This window comes from Acartia tonsa, chromosome 3, assembly GCF_053477335.1.
Source record: "Acartia tonsa isolate MP-2025a chromosome 3, ASM5347733v1, whole genome shotgun sequence".
NCBI lineage: Eukaryota > Metazoa > Arthropoda > Copepoda > Calanoida > Acartiidae > Acartia > Acartia tonsa.
The window spans coordinates 34,896,594-34,920,477 of NC_137262.1; the positions used below are offsets into that span (position 1 = coordinate 34,896,594).

The 23,884-nt window shown below is 31.7% G+C and overlaps 3 protein-coding genes across 35 annotated transcripts in view; 2 read left to right on the forward strand and 1 right to left on the reverse strand.

Annotated features, from left to right (window-relative positions):
- The window catches only part of LOC145313990 (ubiquitin-conjugating enzyme E2 N), a 257,338-nt gene that overhangs the window by 198,341 nt on the left and 35,113 nt on the right, over positions 1 to 23,884 (forward strand). The window lies entirely within an intron of this gene.
- Positions 1,256 to 15,387, forward strand: LOC145313976 (uncharacterized). The gene is made up of 2 exons (XM_080153643.1): positions 1,256 to 1,375; positions 14,433 to 15,387. The coding sequence occupies exons 1-2, from the start codon at positions 1,370 to 1,372 to the stop codon at positions 15,063 to 15,065; spliced, it is 639 nt and encodes a 212-aa protein (XP_080009769.1). The 5' UTR covers positions 1,256 to 1,369; the 3' UTR covers positions 15,066 to 15,387.
- LOC145313978 (uncharacterized) lies at positions 15,884 to 23,589 on the reverse strand. Its single transcript, XM_080153647.1, has 10 exons — positions 23,384 to 23,589; positions 22,182 to 22,339; positions 21,596 to 21,708; positions 21,048 to 21,201; positions 20,532 to 20,768; positions 19,962 to 20,045; positions 19,397 to 19,479; positions 18,688 to 18,847; positions 18,384 to 18,456; positions 15,884 to 17,135 (listed from the first exon to the last, which is right to left on the reverse strand). Exons 1-10 carry the CDS (start codon positions 23,584 to 23,586, stop codon positions 17,114 to 17,116), a joined length of 1,287 nt encoding a protein of 428 aa, XP_080009773.1. The 5' UTR covers positions 23,587 to 23,589; the 3' UTR covers positions 15,884 to 17,113.

Sequence of the window (23,884 nt, forward strand, 5' to 3'; positions counted from 1 at the left end):
CGTAGCGTAACAAGATTTTTGCTTATGATTTCTCCCAGATAATAAGAGCGACGAAAATTTTGGACGATAAAATTTACCAAAACAAATAATTATCCAGAGAAATTCAATTACTTAAAACTGTCCTAGTCTATTATATAAAGTAGTAAGGTTTTTTTGTCTGTAGCTTAAGATATGATTAATTCTAAATCGATTTAGTTCTTCATTTTAGAGAAGCTTCACGCTTGTCTTGGATGCTTTTAAGTATTATTATTTTCAGATTAAAGTTCTGGAATATATGGCCTCAGGCTATTTTTCAGCTTTACCTCGTTCAGTACAAAGACACTAGATGCTAGAGGCGCAGCCGATAGTTTTTCCTAAGTAATATTATGGATAAAATAAAAAAACAGTTGTACCAATATTATGATAAGATTGTTCCTACATTGGGATTTAATGGTCCAATTAAGGAATTGAGTATCTATTCTTTCTATATCTATTGCCAGAGCTTTATATATGTACTATGTATGAAATCTACACAGGTGATTATACAAAACAAATAAAACATTTCAGTGTTTGAAAATAGCTAATTTACTTCCAATATTCTAGAGGCTTATAAATAAATTTGTTGGGATATCCTTCCCTAATAATGGCCATAAGACCTAAGATTGCGGTGTAAAGCTTCCATTTGCCCATTAGACAATCAACCCTTTATTGCACGACCTTTGTCCGAGAAGTCCTAACTGTACATGCGGGCCAAGACATTCCCCCTACCCTAACTATTTGTGTCGCGCACATGACATAGCAGCAGTAGGAACCGTATTTAACGTCTTTATTTATGACGTGGACATGCCATGGTCGCGTGTTATATAAACCATGAGAAGCTTCTCTAAAAAAACAGAACTAAATCAGTTCAGTGTTTCTAGGGAAAACTAAAAAGCTTACTACTTTCTATAATAAAATTAGAATTTTCATAGAAACAACTCTTAACTATGTAAAATGAGATTCAAATAGAGAAAGATTGAAATAAAGGAGAGAGAGGGAGAGAATTAGAGAAATATAAACGCCAAAAGAGCGTCACATCGCTAAAAGGGAATGCGTCAATAAGCTGCATTTACAGAGACGGGGTGCTGAATGCGTAACTCTCCCTTTTTTGCGTCACAAGCCGCAAACTGCATTTGCGTCAGTGCGTAATAATGCCCGCAGGGGAAAGATGTTGCTTTTCCCCAAATGGGAGGGGGATCCCCATACAACACAAATCCCCCACAATCTCATATATTTTTGGAGAAAGAAAGGGTAAAATGTTGAATAGAAGGAAAGATATGTGTAGAATAAAACTATAAAAGAGAAATGTAGATTATGAAATGGTATCAGTAGGTGAATAGACAGCTTTATCATGAAAGTAAGAAACATTTTAACATTTTGAAAAAATTACTTCTAGGGCCTTTTTTTAAGCATACCAAAAATTTAAAAATGGGCCTTAACTTTAAAAGATACATTATTCAGAGAAAAAAAACTTTAATTTTAGTGATAAAATTTTCAATTTTATGTTAAAACAAGAATTTTTATTTTTGTAATTTCTATTGATATAAACGCAACTACGGAAAAGCTTTTTTGCTTTCATCTTTTATGTCAGTAAAAATAACATTTTAGAAGCTGAAAAGTTAAACATTTTTAAATAGTAATTATTATTTTTATTTGTGAAAATATTGGAGGTAAAATTTCCTCTTCAAAGGAACTTTTAATTGGATTTACTGCCCTTATTTAAATTATATCGAGATGTTTTGATCTTCAAAAACTTGTAATAAAAGAACAGTAAAATTTAATATAGTAAAACTAGAAAATTTATTTAGGGTAGGTTTATAACATGATATTTTATTGTGATAACCAATTATGTAAAGTAGTACGTTATTTTCTATTTTTCATTAGATTATTAATTTCCTATTTTAGGGAAGCCACATATAGTTCCATTTATGGTTTTAGTACATTTTTATTCACTCCACTCCACCTCAAATATATTGCCCTAGACGCTAGGAGCGCAACCGCTAAAGTAGCATAAGAAAAGAGCCTCTATAGTACTTTTGTTTCCTAATAAGAGGGTGAATACTACGGACAGACAATGTTCCAATTTTATTATTGCTGCGCTGCTATTAAGAAAAATCAGGAATAAGACAATAGACTATAAATTCATGTACATTTACAGTTATGATGAACAAAATTACCCCCTCTGTAGAATAAAATTATTCGTTGAAAAAATTATACAGTGCTAGTAAAAGTTCCCAAAACTAACGAATAAGAGAATTTTTAATCATAAATCTTTTGGGACCAGTTTAATTTACAGTCCAATATTCCCTCTTTTCCTGATAATAATGCAAGCATCTTGTAGGAAAATTTTCTCTGGATGGCTACCCCCAAATTTATTTCTCTTTGTAATATGAGATAATCATATCAAATTTTGCGGTTGGAAATTTAGTTAATTTATATTTATCATTTATAATACATAAATTGCACTAGAAAGAAAGAATATTGATTCGCTTCAATGAAAAAGAGAAAGAAAGAGAGTGATAAAAAGGAAATTAGAGAAAAGAGAGGAAGAAAGCATCCAATTTTACAACTAGATTAGTTATTTATCGCATATGCATCGTATAATTGACAGCTTTCCTCGGACAATAAATAAAAAATTATGAGATTAATACCAGTTTTGAAGGCCCGGGCTCACAAAACTGGTAATAATTTTATGAGTTTTATTTTAATATCCATGGGAAATTGTCTGTAATACAATGCTATTCTTATTTTTTTCATACTGGAAAGTTTTTTTTACATTTTTGGTTAAGTTTGTTAATTAATTGCATGTAAGAATGTATGGAATTAAAACTTTTTTCCTGAAATCGAAAGATGAAATGTCAAAAAAAAACGTTTTGAGAGTTTTGATTTAATTCTTATTACATATGGTGTCATTACTTTTAAAAAATAACCAACTAAGTGGAAATATTAACAAAGGTTTATGAGGGGGTATATATCTAAATAGATTTTTCGTAATCAAGTATATCTGATAAAAAAAACTCCTTTTTTATCTTTTTCAAACTTTGAGGAATTTTATAAAATATTGATTGATGGATACAAACCTGCAGTGTACAACCTTTTCCACCAATAATTGAATCGACCGTAGGATTAATTTTGCTGTTTACATTAATTTATTATTCATTGTCTTGTCCTAAAAACCGTATTAAAGTTTGTATGTAAATCCTAGATTACAAAAATTTATATAAAGTCCCCCTCCTCGATTTTTAAAAATCATTTGTGAACATCTGCAATAAAATTTATCTTTGTGGTTTTCAATTGCAATTTTTTATCACACGTTTAAAAACATTTCTTAGTACATTTTTCGGTTAATTTTACTTCATATAATTGTGTGAAAACTGATATTAAAATGAATTTACAAAGTCTATCTTATATTTTAAATAGGGATGGGAATCCGTCGAATTTTTGGGCCGGATTCGGATTCCGGATTCTGAAGGAATCCGTCAAAAAAAGTGACGGATTCTTGCGGATTCCGGATTCTTATTTTTGGCGGATTCCGGATTCGGATTCCGGATTCTAGCAGTATTTTAAAAGGCCGTCCGTCACAGAGGGATAGCTTTTTTCGTTAATTTATCACTATGTTACTTGGTTGAAGCCTTGATTTGTTTAAAGTGTTGACTTCCAGCATAACTAAAACATTTACATCACATTAGTAATTATTAAAATTTGTTATGTAGAAAAATTTTTTTTATCTTTGCCTTCAAACAGAGGGAGTTGTAAGAAAAAGACGGTAATTTTAGCCTACCAATTTAGAATCCGGAATCCGCTATAAAAAACGGATTCCGGATCCGGATTCGGATTCCAAAATTGGCCGAAAATTGGGCGGATTCCGGATTCCGGATTCGGATTCCGGATCCGGATTCCCATCACTAATTTTAAATTAACCTTTCCCGGAAATTCTTAAAATATTTTGAGGATTTTTTTTTCATATTTGTCTAAAATTTACAAATTTTCCTAATTGAGCAAATTTCATGGGATTTTTGGGGCTATTGAAACACACATACATGTTTTTAGAGTGTTCTTAAAATAATGTCATTAGATTTACGTCACATCAATGAGTGAGCCATTATAACGTTTATTTAATGTTTAAAAGCAATCTAGCGGCTCTGTATTTAAAGGTGCTAAAAATAGCTTAAAACCATCACGGGAACTATGTGAAGTTTAATTAGAATAAAGAACCCAATTAGTTCAGTAGTTATTGAGATCTTAACCTTAAGACAAAAAAACCTTACTACTTTATATAATAAGAAAGATGTAAGTAAGCCTAATTTTTTTAGCCTTAAAAGTTCGTAACACATACCTATCAAAAGCTGATGCACTTTGTATTTATCTTTAAAAATTCTGCAACCCTTTTATCCTCCCTCTCATTCCTACTACAATTTAAAAACAAATATTTTTAAGATGTGCTATTTGATGCTAGTAAGTATGGACAAATTTAGAATATGTGTTGCATGTTTTTCAATCAAAAGCTTGTTCCTACTTAAAATCTTTTTGAAAAGACTTAATACCAGGGAGGGAGGGGACATAGGGCTGTTTATCACTCTAGTCCCAATAGATTTATAATAAAGTTTCTTATTCGTTAGCTTATCAACTTAGGGGGATTTTTTTGAATTTTGATTGGTTGGTTCATTTAGGTGTCCAAACGTTACAATCACTAATTATAATCTACATAAGTGAAAATATTGTATAACATAATTGGAGATATGTATCAATTTATCGGTCATTGTCTTATCCCTTTAGATCTCTGCATAATAAAAATTCTAAAAGCATATTTTTCAATGGACCAAAATATAATTTCTTTGATAATTTGATGGTCCAAAGATATTTTCATGGTCCTAAAGTATCAACATCTGAATATAAGATCATATTATTTTTGCATCAAAATTACCAGGATTCCAAGATGAAATATGGACTTTTGCTCACACGATACTTTGTTTACAAAATTTTTCTTCTTACAAAAAAACACGAACAAACAAGTAAACATAACCTTTTGTTCACTAGATTCCTTTTACAAAGGCATAATTGAAAAAACCCAAAACTAAATTATGCCCCTGAAACCACATCTATTATGCAACAAAAAACTACAGATTGATTGATTACAATCAAAAATTTTATGACTTACTTACAGTCGAATATATATAAAATTATTGAGTAGCTACGCTTAAAAAACTATAGCATATAAATGCAGTTTGAAAACGTCATACTTAAGATGTTTTTAAAATCAACAAAGATATTGTTTTGGTATGTTATAAGGTGTATTAAAAAGTGTTCATCCAAAACGAATAATAATGTTTTATATTATTTAACAAAATAGGATAATATAAGATTCAATTTTAGGTAACTTGTTGATGTCCACAATAAGCGCAGCAATAACAAGCTAATACCATTATGATGAAAAAAGCAGTTATGACTAAATCATTTAAAATAATCATTTTTATATATCATGAATGTTGCTGTTTTATAAAAGCATATTTAAAATATAAGGGCATTGAAATTTAAGCATGAAAAATATGTTATTTTTATATCTTTATTTATACCAACCACGAACAGATAGATATGATTTTTCTATTTCAATATTATTTTTAAGTTTAATAAGTTTTTGCTTATAATTTCAAAATATCCCATAAATTGTTCATTTTTTATAATTATAATTTAGACTTTATTCTATTTGTAATTTAAGTCTTGGTATGGTTTAAAGCTATTTAACTGCCCCCCCCCCCCCTCCCACTTTCGCCTAGACGCAAGTTGCTTATAATGCATAATAAGAATATAAGTACAATAACAATTAAGTCCAGTTTGTATAACAAGACTTTAATTAAAAATCTATTTTCATTCAATTTTTTGGCAAAGCAAGCTACGCGTAATTTGTTCAGTGTATAATATACTTTGTTATTCATTTAATGATTCAATGACAAGGAGAAAAATGTGAAAATAAATTACTGTAGTAGTAATTTATCGCATCGTATTATAGACAGCTTTCCGCGGATATTAAAATGAAAAAAAAATTAAAATAAGTTTTGTTAGCCCCGAGTAGCCGAAAGCCCAGGATAACAAAACTGGTATTAATTTTTGTGATTCTTTTTTTTGATGTTCGTAGAAAATTGTTTGTAATACGATGCTATATATGATTTTTCAGCATGGCTAAGTACTGGTTTTAATCCAGCGGATTTAAAAGCTATACTGGAAATTACATTAGAATCTAAAGTTGAATGAAAATACTTTTTATACGGTGACTAAAATCTTTGAGAACTTTCATAAAATCTTGATTGGTTGATACAAAACAGTTTCACTAATATGGGTGATTTTGTTTTTCATAATTTGGGTATGTACATCATTTTATCATACGTTGTCTTATCCCTGGGGAAAAAATAAGATAGAAATAAGAAAAAATATAGTCAGTTATCTAATTTTATAGACATCAAACATAGAAAGATAAAATTTGATGCATAGTTAGATAGAAATTGTTTGGAAACGAAGTGTGTTAGAATTAGATCTGTCAAAACTGAACGCATTGGTGAAGTTTCAAAACAGTTGGATGCGATGAAAAGTACAATTATTATAAAAAATTATTTGTTGAACTGAATTTTTTTTTAATGAGGATAGATTAGATCAGGGATCTTAAGGAATAAGACAATAGCCGATAAATTGTTGTAAATCTTAAATCATGATACATAAAATTATCCTTCTGAAGAATACTATTAGTGGTTAAAATGATTGGGTACTAAACTAAATGAACCAACAAATCAAAATTCAATAAAAGCCAACGAATAAGAAAACGCTATTATAAAACTTTGGGGACGAGTGTAATAATCAACCCAATGTCCCCTCCCACCCTGAGATTTAATACGTAAGTCCTGGGTGCAGCAAAATAGTCTAAAACCATCTTAAGTCATAGCTTTCATAAAATAAACCCATCCTAATTTATTACAGTATAAAAATATTTTCTATATCTTTTCCTAATAAAACAGTTTTGAATAATGATTATCCATAATTCCAATTTGGTATGAATAATCCGTTGCTTTTTAGCAGAAGCTTAGCAACTATATTTTATAATATGCGTTTGTATTTTAAAATTGACGTCATTTTACGTTAGATGTTATCAACCTTAAAAAACTATTTTCATTTTAAATTATAGGCCAAATAATTTACTTGCAAAGTACCATAAAAATTCAAAATATCCTACTAAAATTGGTATAAAATACATTAAACAAACTTAAAATCAAATCTACATATACAAAACTTATAATTGCTAAAATATTGGTTTAGATATTAAAGAATATGGACTAGTATTAAGAAAACAACAATGGACTAGACTAGAATAAAATAGATTAGAATAACCATGAGAAGTGTGTACTTTAAAAAATCTACTAAATTCTTATTAAACATTTTATCAAACAGTTTTTAAGCCAATCAAAAATTATACTTTTTCTTTTTTCTCCTTATTAAAGTGAATGATTTTTATAAATCAAATTTTAATTGGCAGAAAAATTGGAGAAAAATTCCCCATCACTGTTAGTATGTAATTATCACTTTTTAATTTCCTCTGTTGCCCCTCTACAATTTTCAGGGATGGGAAAATGGACGGATAAATTTGTCTACCACCCAAAGTCTACACTTAAATTAGTCTTTCATAGGTTTCAATGTCTTCTTTTTATTATTTTTTTTTTTTGGGGGGGGGGGAATCATTGTAACCTCCCTCCCGCCCTGATAATTCCACGTAATTTAATCATTTCATATTGGGACTAAACCATGCAATTATCAAAATTCAGAATATATTGTAAAAATGGATATAGAATTCGTGGATGTATTGACAGGGGAAAATTTACCGTCAATTTAGATTGGTAATATGGAGCTCATTTATAGGTCAATTAGTTCATCCAGTAGAAAGCGTTGGGATGGGGAAATTAATGGGGGTTATCGTTATTTTAGCCAGCTTCGTGTATCACATTATTATAGTACATAAAAATCTGGTGCAATATCCAAGTAATAATATTTCGATTGCAATTATCAAAATTCAAAATATTGGAAGTTTAAATTATTGGTTAGAGTAATGAGCTGTAATTATAAAGAATTATGCTATCCTATTATATAAAGAAGCAAGGTTATTTGTCTGGTGCTTAAGATCTCAATTAACTAAACTGATTCATTTTTAGGGTAGCTTCTCATATGTTCTGGGAGGGTTTTAGTCTTTTCATTCTTATATCAAAGCATTGGGATAGTTTTAGGCTATTATTCTGCCCCTTCTATAACTCATTGAATACAGATCCCCTAGATGCTAGGAACAGCCGCTAGTACATCTAAAGAAAAACTTATTTAACTATCAACTACTACATATGAAGACAACAATTGTCATTTTTAGAGTGGCTTCACAAAGTCGATATAAGTTTCAAGGAGTATTGCTTATAATGTTAGACAGATTATCGAAGAAAATGGCTTAATGTTTAAATTGGAAGTATTTTAAATTATTTTTTATAATCTTCAAATTATAAATCACATCAAGATAAGAATCCCAGTTTTTGGTTAGTTTTATCCTTGTATGTTACCATTTAAAGTTCATATACAACTTAATTTTTATAAAAGGTTAACTTTAATATCCTATCATTAACTTAGAGGAGGGTTCTGTCTTAGTTTTAAATATCATAATCTACGGTGTTTCAACAATAAAAAAGATTTGCAAAAAATATTTAAATTTAGTTAAATATGGCATTAATGAAAGTGATAAAAACCAGAGAGAGAGAGAGAGAGAGAGAGAGAGAGGGGACAATGGGCTGTTTATTACACTAGTCTTCAAAGCTTTATAATAACGTTTTCATATTCGTTGGCTTAACAACTTTAGGGACTTTAATTGAATTTCAATTGGTTGGTTCATGAAGTTGAGTGTTAGAACGTTTTCACCAGTAATATAAATCTACAGAAGGGGTAATTTTGTGTATCATCACTTGGGATGCACATTAATTTATCGGCCATTGTCTTATCCCTTTAGATCCCTGATTCTAACTACAGTCTTTTTGCAGCTTTGCTATAATATCTAATTTAAATTTAAACACAGACATTTGTTAATATATATATATAAAGGGGTGTGTTACTGTTCATTGGTTCAACCTATGTCTTGCTTAATATTAAAACATTAAAGTTACATTTTAATTTCATACATACACCCATTTTAATTTGAATAAAACACGCAGCTATAGTCTCTAATGGTAATAGTTATTTATCGCATCGTATTATAGACATCTTTCCGCGGATATTAAAATGAAAAATTATAACATTCTAACCAGTTTTCTTAGCACCTAGTGGCCGAAGGCCCAATCTTACAAAACTGGTATTGATTTTATGATTTTTATTTTAAATCGTGGAAAATTGTATGTAACACGATGCTATAAGTGATTTTTCAGTATGGCTGAGAACCGGTTCTAATCCTGCGGATATTAATAGGTTTTGAAGCTTTACTGGAAAAATTATTCTAGATGCAAATTTTTTTGCATGGATTATTGCAAACATGAATTGATTGTAAGCCTGGATTTAAAGTATCGCAGATATCATAAATGTAGGGTATGTTTGTCAAACGTCAGATTATGTTGAAAACTGTTTTAAAATAATTGAGATAATTCATAGTAGTTCATTCACAATTCTAAAAAACAATTTTTTTCGACAAAATTTACATCAATCTGTATTGCTTTGCTACTGTATACATAATTGTCCTTAATTTAAACTATTTTTTCTCCTCAAGATTTTCTTTAGAAAAGTGATATTCAACGTAGGATTAAATGCACCATAAAGGTATTGAAATAAATTTTAAGGGGGATTTATGCGAAGCATGTTATTCACATATGCAAAATGATCCTGAAAAATCATCTGTTTTTTTCTTCAAAAGTTTAATCTTATACAAGGCCGAAAATGATTATAGATTGTACAACTTTTAACATTGAAGCACAAACTTAGATTCTAGAATGTCAAAAACTAAGATATCTATGTATAACAATGCATAGTTATAGTTATAGATACTGAGCTTAAAAGTAATGATACATTTCCACCAACACTTTTTTTTCGTTAAAATGTAAAATTAACTTCTAATATATAGACAGCTTTCCGCGGATATGAAAATAAAATGTTATAAGATTAAAACCAGTTTTGGTAGCCCCAAGAGACCGAAGGCCGACGTTAGCAAAACTGTTGTTAATTTTATGCAATGTATAATTTTTCAGTATGGTTGAGAACCAGTTTTAATTCAGCGTATATCAATCGGTTTTGAAGCCATTCTGGAATATCTTTTTTAAAAAAGATTTTTTTTACATTTCTTTGTTGGAACGTTTAAATGATAAGATTGATCTTTTGTATATTGAGTGTTCATGAACTATTTTTAGAGTCTTTAACTTATCACGCTTCACGTATATGCTATTGATAGTTTCAAAATACAGTAATTTTCTTTCTCGTATTCATTCGAATCCGGTGGATAGGAACCGGTTCTCATCCATACGAAAAAACTATGTCTAGCATCGTATTATATCCAGCTTTCTACGAATATAAAAATGTACAATCATATTTTACAACACTTTTTCCCCCCAAATGTTTACAGTTTTTTTGTAAGATAATTTTACACATTTTCATTTCTTTTTCTCTACATTATTAATATACAAATATATATATTTATGTTCTACAGTTTGGACTAGAATATTCTTTATTTTTAAACTTCTAGCAGCTGTGCGACCCTGACATCTAAGGTAGAGCAGTAAAATACAATGGAGAACTTAATCAATTTAGGGGATAGCGAAATCTCTCTCATTTGACAGACAAAAATAAACATCTTCGCAACTATTAGACGTTATCTTCCTTGTTAAAATTTACCATTGTTTTGTACGCACACCCATACATGCTCCGTGCGCTACATATTTCTATAATCTTTGTCATTTCAACAGTATTTAAACTCAGGGATATAAAGGGATAAGAAAATGCTGTACATCAACAATTATGATCACAATTTATCGCCTTTAGTAGATAACAATTAGTGGTTATAGCATTTGGACATTAAACCAATAAGAATTCAATTAAAGTCCCCAAAGTTGTTAAGCCAAAGAATAAGAAAACGTTATCATAAAAATTTGGGGACTAGTGTAATAAACAGCCCTTTGTCCCCTTCGTTCTTGATTTAGACTCCATAATAAAGTGTTTTGTACAAGGACTAAAATTTGATTCTTCATTTGTCCTACTGTATTATTTACTTGGTCAATAACTATTACAACACACTTCGTCTTAATAGTAAAGATATTTGCAGAAATATTTTTAAAAAGAAATTATATACCTACAATCCTGATTTTTCAAACTATATAATAAGATGATTATTTAACATTATGAAAAGTTCATGTTTCAAGTTAAACATGATTTCAGTTTGAATTGTGCCATCATTTCAAATTATGGCACATGTCATTCAGCACGAGTAGGCAAATAATAGTCATCAAGTTCTTAGTATCATATTACAGTATGGCTTCGCAAACGATTAATATCCGCTGAATAAGAACCGATTCTCAGCCATACTGAAAAATTATGTTTCCTATCATTTTCTAAGGATGGTTTCAGGCTATTTATATGCACTGCTCTCCCTACTATTTTAAAAATGAGGCCCCTAAATGCTAGAGGCGGTATCACTACTTTTTCATGAATGTTAGTAAAAGTATCTTTATTAGGCATAATATTATTATCCAAAATATACAGAAATAAAGCAAAAAATTCAATACGTCATTTTAAATGAAAGTCTACGGTAAATCTTATTTAACTGGACCTAATTAAATTTAAAGTAAATCACATAATTCGCTTTAAATCACGATTTGGTATAATTCAAAATTAAAATAAATGATTTTACACAAAAAAAACTTCACCTAAATATCAAACCCTTTTTCCCCCAACTTCCTTATATGTGATCTATACTTAAGTATAGTGTTTACAAATTGTAGTAAAAAAATATTATCTTATTTTACCTCCAATTCGTTAAAAGTTTCTGTATTGAGACCAATTCAGGCAAGCTTTTATAACAACATACATTAAAATGATTCCTTTTTATGATCAAGGCCAAAAATTATTTGGTACAACAGTTTTAAATTGGTAAATTACATCAATTGCTAAAATAGTTTTATGCTGTTTTATGAAAAATCCGCGCGCAAAAAAGGCGGAAGGATATCTTCGGTTTAAGTTTGGTTTTAATGACAAGTTCGGTATTGTCAAATGTGACCTTTTTAAAAAACTGTAATTGCTACTTTTATTATCATTTATTATACTTTAGACAATTACTTCAGTACTTTTTTTTATTGATTTTTAAATTTTATAAGTAAGTATGCAAACAAATAAATAAATAAATAAGTTATAACAAATAAATAAATTAGAACAAATAATTTCTGTAGGTATATTTTTCTGTATATTTATTTTGACGTAATAATGTTATTGGCAGGGATAAGACAGTCCCCGATAATTGAGATAATAGATTACAATTTGTGGTTGAAACGTTTGGAAACTTAACTTAATGAACCAACCAATCAAAATAAACAAAAGGTTGTTAAGTCAACGAAAAGGAAAACGTTATTAAAAGACTTTGGGGACTAGTGTAATAAACAGCCCAATGTTTCCTCCCTCCCCGGATTATTACTCAGACCTACCATAGTCAAAGAGCAGCTCCGCTTTTACTACTGAACATAAATTATAATATAATTGTGACAGTTTAGGCCTATAATTTGAATTGATACTATGCTCTAAATAATTACTAGCTCTACATCGTATTTGCAATTTTGGATTTATTAAAACAGATTTATATTTTTTTAATTAGATTGTATTAATCAGTAAGGTTTAATTCACTCCAGAAAAACGTATTGGCTCTCAACTTTTCGGCAAGTTAAAACATATTATTATTGAGACAAAATGAATTGTTTTCTTCTGCTTACCTTTAATTTATGATTAACTTAGAATAATAGATTATCAAACAATAGATTCATTTATTATACATTTCCTATCGAAGAAAATCAGATATCTTGAGGGAAAAGACTACGGACAATAAATTGTTGAACATCCCCATTCATATTAAAACTAATGGTTGAGTAGTTTGAATATTTCAAGTTTGAACCAACAACAAACAAATGAGATAAGGTATTAGATTTTTTTGGGGTACTTGTATAATATACAGTCCAATGTCCTCTCCCTCCCTGCTTTAAAAAGCTGGAACAAAGAACCTATTTTTGTTGACACTGTAAATTTAACTGGGTCATAACCCTTTCTCATCTTTATAACTTTTTACAGCTACATACATCAGGGATCTAAAGGGATAGGACACTCCTAGCCAATGTGGATACACATAATTACCCCTTATGTGGATTAAAAGTAGAGGTTGAAACGTTTGGACACTCAACTAAATAAACACACCACTCAAAATTCAATTAAAAAGGTTGTTAAGCCAACGAATAAGATAGCGAAAGCGTTATTGTTAGACTTTGGGTACTTGTGTAGTAAACAGCCACATGTCCCCTCCCTCCCTGTACATACATGGCCATAAAAAGCATAAATTTATATATATTTATATTCAAAAGCTGCGAGGCCATCGGAAAACATTATTATCTTACCCTATAGTAGCTTCGCTACTAAAAAACAAACATGATTGGGTTTGTTTTACCAAAGGTTAATCGCATCTTAAAGATTTTTATTTCAGCGTTTGATCTCATTTCAATGTTTATCTTTATAAGTAACGAAGCTACTCTATAACTAATGCCTGTCCGTACGTCATATTGTTTAATTAAGTGAGTAAATAATTCTAGAAATGAAATTTTAAAAATTATATTGTTGATTTTTTGATCTTGTTAAAAAAACTTTTATGCTTTTTCTGATAATTTAATGACACTGCAAGATTGTTCCCATCCATCCCTCATTCTAATCATGAAAATGCAAATATTAAATTTTCGCGTATTTTTGCAAAACACCAAAAAAAATGTCTACAAAAGCGATGTTTGTTAGTATAAATTTTAAACATAAAGCTGAACTTAAAAACATTCTTTAAAAATTTTAAAAAAACTTTTAATAATGATAAAATTAGTTAAATTTCCATTATTATAAAAGTTTATAATTGCAAAAACACTAATTATTGGTATGTTAAAAAAAAGATGAATTCTGCAAATGTATTTTGCAACTGATTATCAACAAATTTGCATCCATATAAACATGATTATCTATATGCATGAAATTTTTAGGCTACAAAAATGTGTAGGGATGGATATCAGTAGGTTCACTTATAATTTAATTTGATAAGATTTAAACTTCATTTCTTTAAAGAAACAATTTTTACAAAGAAGCCCTTCTACTCTTAAATGTGTTATGAGTTGATTACTAATTTACTTTGTTTGTTTCAGGTATTGGCCTGTCTCCTCTCCCTTTCCTGCGCCGCTCTGGCCTCCCCCGCCCTCCTTCCCTACGGCGGTCATCCCGCTCCCTACCACCCCGCCCCCTACCATCCTGCCCCTGCTCCCTATCACCCACCCCCACCACCACCCGCCCCTTACCACCATCCTGAGCCAGTGTACAAAGAGGAGCCCAAGCCATACAGCTACGAGTACGGAGTCCACGACGAGTACAGTGGAGCCAACTTCAACGCCGCCGAGGTGTCCGACCCCACCGGCAACGTCGAGGGCAGCTACAGTGTCCTGCTTCCCGACGGTCGCACCCAGCACGTCAAGTATCACGCTGATCACTACAACGGTTTCGTCGCCGATGTGAGCTACGAGGGTGTGCCCCACCACCCCGAGCCCGCCCCCTACCACCCCAAGCCGGTGCACCACGTCCCCGCCCCCTATCATGCCCCTGCCCCCGCTCCCTATCACCCCGAGCCAGCTCCCTACCACCCTGAGCCTGCTCCTTACCACCCCGCCCCCTATCACCCTGCCCCTGTGGTGCACCACGCCCCCGCTTACGGTCACCCCGCACCTCTACATCACGCCGTTGCCCACCATGGCCTCCCCCATCACGGAGTTGCTGTTCTCGGTTAAATAATTCCTCCCTCCCCAAGAGAGCTAGTAATATTATACCGTGCGCAACTTAGTCATTTATTATTACCATAACATTTATATCTAATATTAATTGTTATCCTATTATTTAAAGCAACCAATAGTTAAATATGTTGATTCATCTATTGCATTATTGGCAGAAATAAAAAATCTGCCAAAAATTGTAAAAATCGGCAAAAATTCACTCAGATCTTAATATTTTTCTCTCATCCCACACAGAAACCAATGTGAATTATTTATAATTATTTAATTATTATTTTCATAATTTTATATACAAAACAGAAATATAGAAAATTCTACTAAACCTGTGTTATTTTTTCTCGTTGACAATATTTAATATATTTTGAAAGTCAATAAATACGAAAACTATAGGGAATGCCTTGGCAAACAATTATGTGTAACTCTTAGTTATTTGTATGCCACGTAATCAAATCTAGACTGCGATAAATAACTTAGATAGGTATATCAATGTTGCTGAAAAAGGGCGATATTATTTCAGCAGATTTTTGGCAGAAATATCAATATGAGGGAGAGGACATTAGACTGTGAATTAAGCTGTTCCCATGGTATTTAATAACACGATTTAATATTTGGTTCTTTTTATCTTGATTGGGATGTATAAACAAGCACTGTCCAAAATTATTATAATATTTACACAGGGAGTAATTTAGTTTAACGTAATGGGATTTACACTTTACAGTACTTCCATTAATCATCAGTTGTCTTTTGCCTTATAATCCTTGGTAGCAACACACAAAGTGAATTTAAGAGAATAATTGCCTCAAAGATTCTTATATGAAACGTATGAAAAATATATTTCAATAGAACTTTCTGACTCTACATACATATAAAAGTAAAAAAAATAAACATTATGATCACAAATTTAACTTTAATTGGGGATTAAGCATAAACGAGAGCAAGTATTTCTTAACACCTTCTAGTAGGGATTTAAAAACATTAATTTTTAACTATGTACCTATATATTAAAAAAAAACGAAAAAATGTGAGCTTAAATGAAGAAAAAAAACTTTCCTAAAATTTTGGTTAAAACATTAAATGTTTTGTTGAGTTCAACGTTTAAATAAAAGCTAATTTAATCAAATGCTTTGAACTAAAACTGTTTATATAATTAAAAAATTACCACCCCCTTAGAACAGAATTCTGGTATATTAACACAAAAAAAATAATTAAACCTTACAAGATATTGCTTAGAATACCCTTTCATTGGTGCATAGTCGTACCCATTTTCATTAATAAAAGGCACATATTCCATATAATAGGTTTGCATAAAAGAATTGCGATATGTGAAATTTTTTATAAATTTTTAAACACAGATTTTCACTTATAAATGCAATGGCGTTAGATTCAAACTTTTTTTTACAGTAACCTTTTGAGCGGATAAGGCACAAATAATCACAAGTATTAAAAATACGGTAACTAAAACTTTAAACAAGAATTTGCTGTTACAAGATTGAATAGAAATATCTATAATACAAAGTAGAATGATGTCTGTCCGTCCGTCTGTCAGTCCATCCCTTAAGATCTCGGTAACCACTGAACCGATCAGATTCTACTCTTCAGGGAATATACCTACTGGTCCTGTGGTAGTTTTAGGCTATTTTCTTGGGGGGTGGAACACCCCCAACCCCCTAAAAAACAAAAGAAATCCCCCCCATTTTTTTTTGCTGAAGAGTTCCTTGGTCCTTTTACGAATTTCGCCAAATTTATTATTTTTTTGATCACCTCTTGGGACAAAGCCCCTAGAAGCTAGGGGCGAAGCCTCTAGTAATTTTATATAGAAACTTAATATCAAAACTACAATATGTAGTACATATTTTAATTTAGTGTATAAATGGATTGGTTAGGTATATATGAGAAAAATTTCGCATAATTACTAATTACTGAATTTTGCACACAAAATATAAATATATATTGACATGTTAAAATAAACTTTTCAGCATTTTGCTGAATACAAATGGCATAGAAATATATTTCCAGTAAATCTTCAAAACCGATTAATGTCCGTTGGATTAGAACCATTTCTGAGCCGTACTGGAAAATCAATCATGTAAAGCATCGTGTAACAGAAGTTTTCCACGAATATTACAATAATAATTATAAGAAAATATCAGTGAGTTTTGTTGGCCTAGCCTTCGGCCTCTCTTGAAATTTTTCATTTTTATATTCGCGGAAACCTGTCTATAATACGATACAAATAACATTTAGAACAATATTATTAACATTTCTTTGCAATATAAACTTTTTTTAGTATATATACTATATAGTTTACACGAGTTTTCACTGAGAGCGAGCACAAAAACCCCCCTCTCCAACATATTAAAAAAAAGAAAATATTTGGGTAAAGTAGTTTTTCTTTACGCATAATTCCTGTAGGGCCTTTACCTATGTTGCCCTAAACCCGTAGGGATGATCTTTATACAATTTAACATAACCTTAGGTACCTAAAGTAAAACACGAAAAACTTAACTATACATCACCTTGATATTTTTTTAATTTAAAAATAAGGGAATAGGGTTACCTGTGCTCGACTAGGCACTTTGAGGGAAACCACCTAAATATCTGCTCGTTTCCTAATAATTTGATTGCAGATGAGAAAAATCAAGATCTATTCATAATTAAGATTTTACTGTTTTTCATCCATGCTGGAAAAGTAATAAGCAAATAAGGATGACAACACCCATAAAAAGCGAAGAATCCCGTTATCATCAAAAAAGAAATATAGGTACCTATGCGATAAATCCTTTTAAAAAACCTTTTCAAGTCTTTGAAGTTCGATCGAAAGACCGACGGACCACATCAATTATATACCGGATGCTCGTTAGTATAGAGAATATCTATAAATGTTTTCTAGTAAAAAGATTCACCACGAAAATGTCAAAGTATAGAAACAGATTCTGACGTCCTATTTGCAGCCGAATTACTATGAAACTAGCGGATTACATTCCTTAAAGCTCTCTTTTGTAAATCATTGTAAAAACTTACATTTTTACATTTTAATTAATGATGTTTTACTGCTGATAGTTTGTTTTTAAATGATAGAATAATTAAGTATAGTATCTTTGGTGGCAACGCCTCTTAAGGGGCGTTTCGTTGTACTTTTCCAGTAGCTTTTGATAGGTTATTTAAGGTTAGTATACGTTGGTTTAGGTGATTTCCCCCGCAGGGTTAAAGCCCCCCGCAGGGGCTTGAAATAGGGGAAAAGCTACTGTGAAAATAGGACGAACCGCCCCTTAAGAGGCGTTACCACGAAAGAGACTATACCCGAATAATTAAATTTACTCCAAACACTGAATTTCATCAGGATCAATGGGACTGTAGAGTCCAAGCTCGTCATCAGAAGAATCATCGCCACCTAGTATTAGTAAAAAGATAAATAATTATTCACCTAAGTTCTACATTTGATAAACTTACGATCGAGTGAGAAATAAGTGCAAAAAATTATTTAATTTGCTTTAAAAGGTTAACTAAAAATGCATAGTTGCTATGATAAGAAACACGCCTTAGAGAACAAACTCACGCAATCTTTTTATTGATAGGCACATTGAGGGGAATCACCAAAAATTATTATCTATTGATATCTCACCTTTTTCATTTCCAGAGAGACAAACAACAATCTCATCATCATCATCATTATTGTCCTTGTTGATTGCAGTGGTGTTCTTGTTGTTAGCAGTGGTGTCCTTGTTGTTAGCTGTGGCGTCCTTGTTGTTAGCAGTGGTGTCCTTGTTGTTTGCACCATTATCCTTAAATATTTAAATATTATCATCAATATGGGTGTTGCACCAGATTTTCATGCAATCGAATAAAGTGATACTTGCAGCTGGCTAAAATAATGATATCACCTTCCATCCCCTCCCCTCTATTGGATGAACGAAATGACTAATAAATGAGGGTATGTAGCAACTTTAATTGACGACAAATTTTCCACTGTCAATATATCCACATGTTCTATATCCATTATTATCATTATTACAACATTATTAGGAACAATACCTAATAGTTTAAAAAACTGATCCTTAGAGATAATTAAATAGCCTTCAATTTGAATCAATAAATATATTATCAAGACAACTACCGCCCCAAGTGGTGGAGACCCTTTTCGTCTGCTAGCAAATTTCATTCTGTTTTTTTTTTTGTAGGGACTCGGCTGTGTTTATATCTCCGACGCTATTATCGGATTTTACAGACTAATACAAAAACGAAGCAGGGTCTCCGCCCTGTGGGATGAGTTACATATAGCTTATGCCCCCACCCCCTTTATTTTCTTATTTTAATCTTAAATCTAAGGTAACCTTTTCCTCTGATGTCTTTCTGTTATCAGTTTCAGTTGAACCACCAGCTGTTGGTTCAGATCTCGAGGATTTTTTTGGTTGTCCTGAACAACAAAAACTTTTTGAAGATTTTAAATTAAAGAATATCTTAATACCGAGAGAAACTGTTTAGACTTTACGCTTTACTGGTGGAAAGTGGTAAATTGTGTAGTTTAGAGGAAAACTAAAAGATACTGTAGAGAAACTGCGTAGAGACTGTAGACTACTAAGATGGAAAATGGCGATTACATATTTAGGGAAACTTCATAGAAAGAAACTATACAGAGACTAAACAAAGAAAAACTGCATCAAAACTGTAGAATACATAGAGCGAAAGTAAGAGATACTGTAGGTAGAATAGATGGAAGAAAACTGAATAAAGATCGTACACTGCATACAGCTGCATAGAAACTTTGATCTGTAGACTGTATGAAAGAAACTGTCAAGAATATAAAGTTATAAACTGCCTAGAGATTACACGAGGAGAAACCGCAAAGAATCCCTACTACAAAAAATAGTTGCGTAGTGACTATGTTATGAATCTTACCTGTAGAAGGAAGACCTAAATTGGCAAGAAGATCTTCCATTTGAATACCACTGTTACCCTGTTTTAGTAGCATCTCTTTCAGATCTAACATTAAAAAAATAAGAATTTAATTCTAAATACGTATCCAATTATACAAAGTACTTTTTTGTCTCAAGCTTAAAATTTCCACAACTACTGCACCGATTGAGTTCTCCAGTTTGGGGAAGCTTTAATTGGTTTTTTTTTATAGATTTGCTTAGTCCAATACAAAATATTCTTTAAGCAATATCAAGTTAATAAGTAAGTATATATCAATTAATGAAACTTTGATATACTTCAAATTTTCTTTGGGGGGAGGGGGGTTTTGGGGTAAAAAATGGCACAAGAATCTCGGTGAAAATTGATTTATTTCTCAAAAAAATTTATTCCGTGTGTTAAAGATACATGGTGAGGGTAATCATCAACAACCCCCCCCCCCTTCCACACACACATCCATTGACGTTACTGCGCTCACTTGACAATAAATACTGCCGTACAAACGATGATTTCAAAGAAAAGTTGGGCTTTCCAGGTAATAAATGTTAAACTGACCTTTAAGTGTCATATTTTCATTAATGGCAAGAGTGCTATCACACTGACTAGAAGATTCTACATTTGCTTCATCTTTCTTCGCATTTGGAACATTTTCTGCAGTATCGTTGGAAGATTTTCTACTGTTAGAATCATTAGACTTGTCATTAAGCTCTGTTACGGTTTTGGATGGCATTTGTGGCGAATTTTGTGAGGTTTCATTGGCTTTGTCTTGGCTTTGTGATTGTATATTTTCTTCTGTAGTAAAGCGTATTTTTAAAACATATTAAAAAGGAAACCAAGATATACAAAATTATGCTTATTTGAAATGGCTACTAATAAATAAGCTTGTTATTGATGACAGATTTCGTTGTGCTTAAATATCTACATTATTAGTTTTTTCTAAAAAAAAAATAGTTTGAACTCTTTTGTTAAAAATATATAAATGTGATGAAAACTAGTGTTCCTATCTACTTACATTTTTTCCTAATTTAAGTAGGTACCTATGTCTTTTTTAATTCTTTTAAAAATACACTCCTTCAAGCCATTGAAGATCGTCAGAGCCACAAGGACTGTACTTGCCAAGTTCATCATCATCAGAATCCAGAGTTACATAGCTGGGTGCTGGACAGTCCTCCTGATGTTTTTCTTTTACAGCATCCTTTGGTCCACTGCTGCTCTGTTTGGCTCCCTGCAACATTTATCATTCTTTATACTTTTTTAATGATGTTAGTTTCAAGCACATGTCTAATACTTCCTCCTTTAAAATAACTAATCTAATCATAGTGACATCTATAAATAAGTCTAGTCTGTTATTTTTTAATATACTTTTTAAAAAGTAACAGGGTGCTGTCTAATTAATAGAATGTCTATCTGTATGTAGATTAAGATCTCGCTGGACCGATATGGTTTTCCTTATTAATGAAGCTTATGATAGGTCAAGCAAAAGATATCCCCTAACCCCCCTAACCCCAAAAATCTAAAATGGAAGATTAAGGGTGTCGACTTAATTCCCCCTCCAAATCCATATAGGCATCTTGGACCATTGCCGCTATTTTTTAATTAAGGTATCAAATAAGTTTTACCACTTTTGATTTTGTTGGAGTAACCTCATCTGTATGATTGGAATCTATTCCCAGGGTTCGGAGCAGCATTTCTTTTTTCTTCCCACTGGACGTTGCCAACTCTTTTCTCAATTCTAAATTAACAAAACTTATTATCAAAAATATAGGTACCTACCTATTAACTATTGATATTATAAAAGTGACAAAAAAGCAAAATATTATTTTATACCTAAGTGTAAACAAAATTGTAGCAAGGATATAAAGTGTGATAAGATTATGGACTATAAATTGATGTACATCTCCAAAGGTATAAAATTACATCTTCTGTAGATTACAATGATTTAGTGGTTGAAACTTTTGGACACTCAACTAAATGAACCAGCCAATCAAAATTCAATAGATGTTCCAAAAGTTGTTAAACGAATAGAAAACGTTATTATAAGACTTTGGGGACTAGTATAATAAGCAGCCCAATGTCCTCTTCCTCCCTGGCATTGTAGAGTAGCCAACGAATAAGAAAAATGATTATAAGACTTTGGGGACAGGTGCAATAAACAGCCCCATTCCTCCCTATCATTGTAGAGTAGCCTGGCAAAAAACCATATACCTGAATTTGAGAGACTAGAAATATCCTGTACAAATGGATCAAATATTTCTCCATCTTCAATTTCATCGCCAGTTTCTGCTCCAGCGGTGGGAAAATCGTGACCGGTAGACAGGCCGCTATCATAATCTACCCTATCTCTGCTCCTTCCAGGTCTAAAACTGAAATAAAAGGAATTTTAAAGTTTTGTATACAAGGGGGGAGGGGGGGGTTTAATGCAACCATCTCGTAATCAATGTGTAAATGGAATGGCTCTTAGAATTTGAATTTCGATCTGAAATTTTGCATGAGTAATCCTTAGTAGGTCTATTATCCTTGAATCGAACAAAAAGTTGAAAAATTAACAACTAACGGCTCAGCCGTTTAGCCGTTTTTTGGCTATTTTTAGGGCAATTAGGGATAATAGACCTACTAAGGATTACTCATGCAAAATTTCAGATCGAAATTCGAATTTTAAGTGCCATTCCATTTACACATTGATTACGAGATGGTTGCATTAACCCCCCCCCCCCCCTTATATCCGGGGATCTAAAGGAACAAGACAATGGCCAATAAATTGATGTACATCACCAAAGATGATAAACAAAATTACCCTTTCTGTAGATTACAATTATTGGTTGAAACGTTTGGACACTCAACTTAATGAACCAGTCAATCAAAATTGAACAGAAGTCCCCGAAGTTGTTAAGCCAACGAATAAGAAAACGTTATTATAAAACTTTTGGTACAAGTGCAGTGTAAAAAAAACAGCCCACTGTTCCTCCTTCCCAGCATACAATAATATCACGTGAAAAGTAAACGGAATTGTATTAAATAAATCATCTATGATACAACCGTAGGAATATCTATCTTAAAATCTTAATTACCACCAATTATACCTAATTGTTATTTATTGCATCGTACTGTAGAAAGCTTTCAGGGGATTTTGAAATGAAAAATTAAAAATTTTTAACCAGAGCTGGATCTTTAAATCATTTTAATGGTGATTTAAAGATCCAGCTCAGTGTTGTCAATCCGAAGTTCTGAGGGCCGGGCTAACAAAACGACTAGGTATTAATTTCATGATTTTCATATTTGTGGATATTTGTCATTAATAAGATGCTATATTCGATTTTTCAGCATGCCTGAGAACCGGTTCTAATCCAGCGTATAATAATATTAATCGATTCGAAGCCTGGAAAACATAGCATCTTCCAAAAGTTTACCTGTTGTTTAGGTGGCAAGTGGTTGAACAGCTGATTATCTCAATATCATCATCACTACTCTTACCATGGTCCTCACTACCCTGTCCTCCATGGTCCTCACTACCCTGCCCTCCATGGTCCTCACTACCCTGTCCTCCATGGTCCTCACTACCCTGTCCTCCATGATCAGTTATCTCTTTGGCCCAATTCTCTTTCTCAGTCATGTCATCACTGTTGCATTAGGAATTATCAAATTCAGTTTTAAGAAATAAAAAAGTATTCTAATGTTAAATGTTAAACATTGTTGTCACGTTTACAACCGTTATTTACATATTAAAGCAAAAGAATAGAGAGGGCATGAGCTATATGTATTAGTAACTCTCCATTAATTGCAAGGACCCTGTTTCATTTTTGTATTAGTTCTTTGAAATTAGCTAATAACGTCAGATATATAAACACAGCTGAGTCCCTACAACATAACAAGAGCAATTTGCTAGCAGACGAAAAGTCTCTGCAACTTAG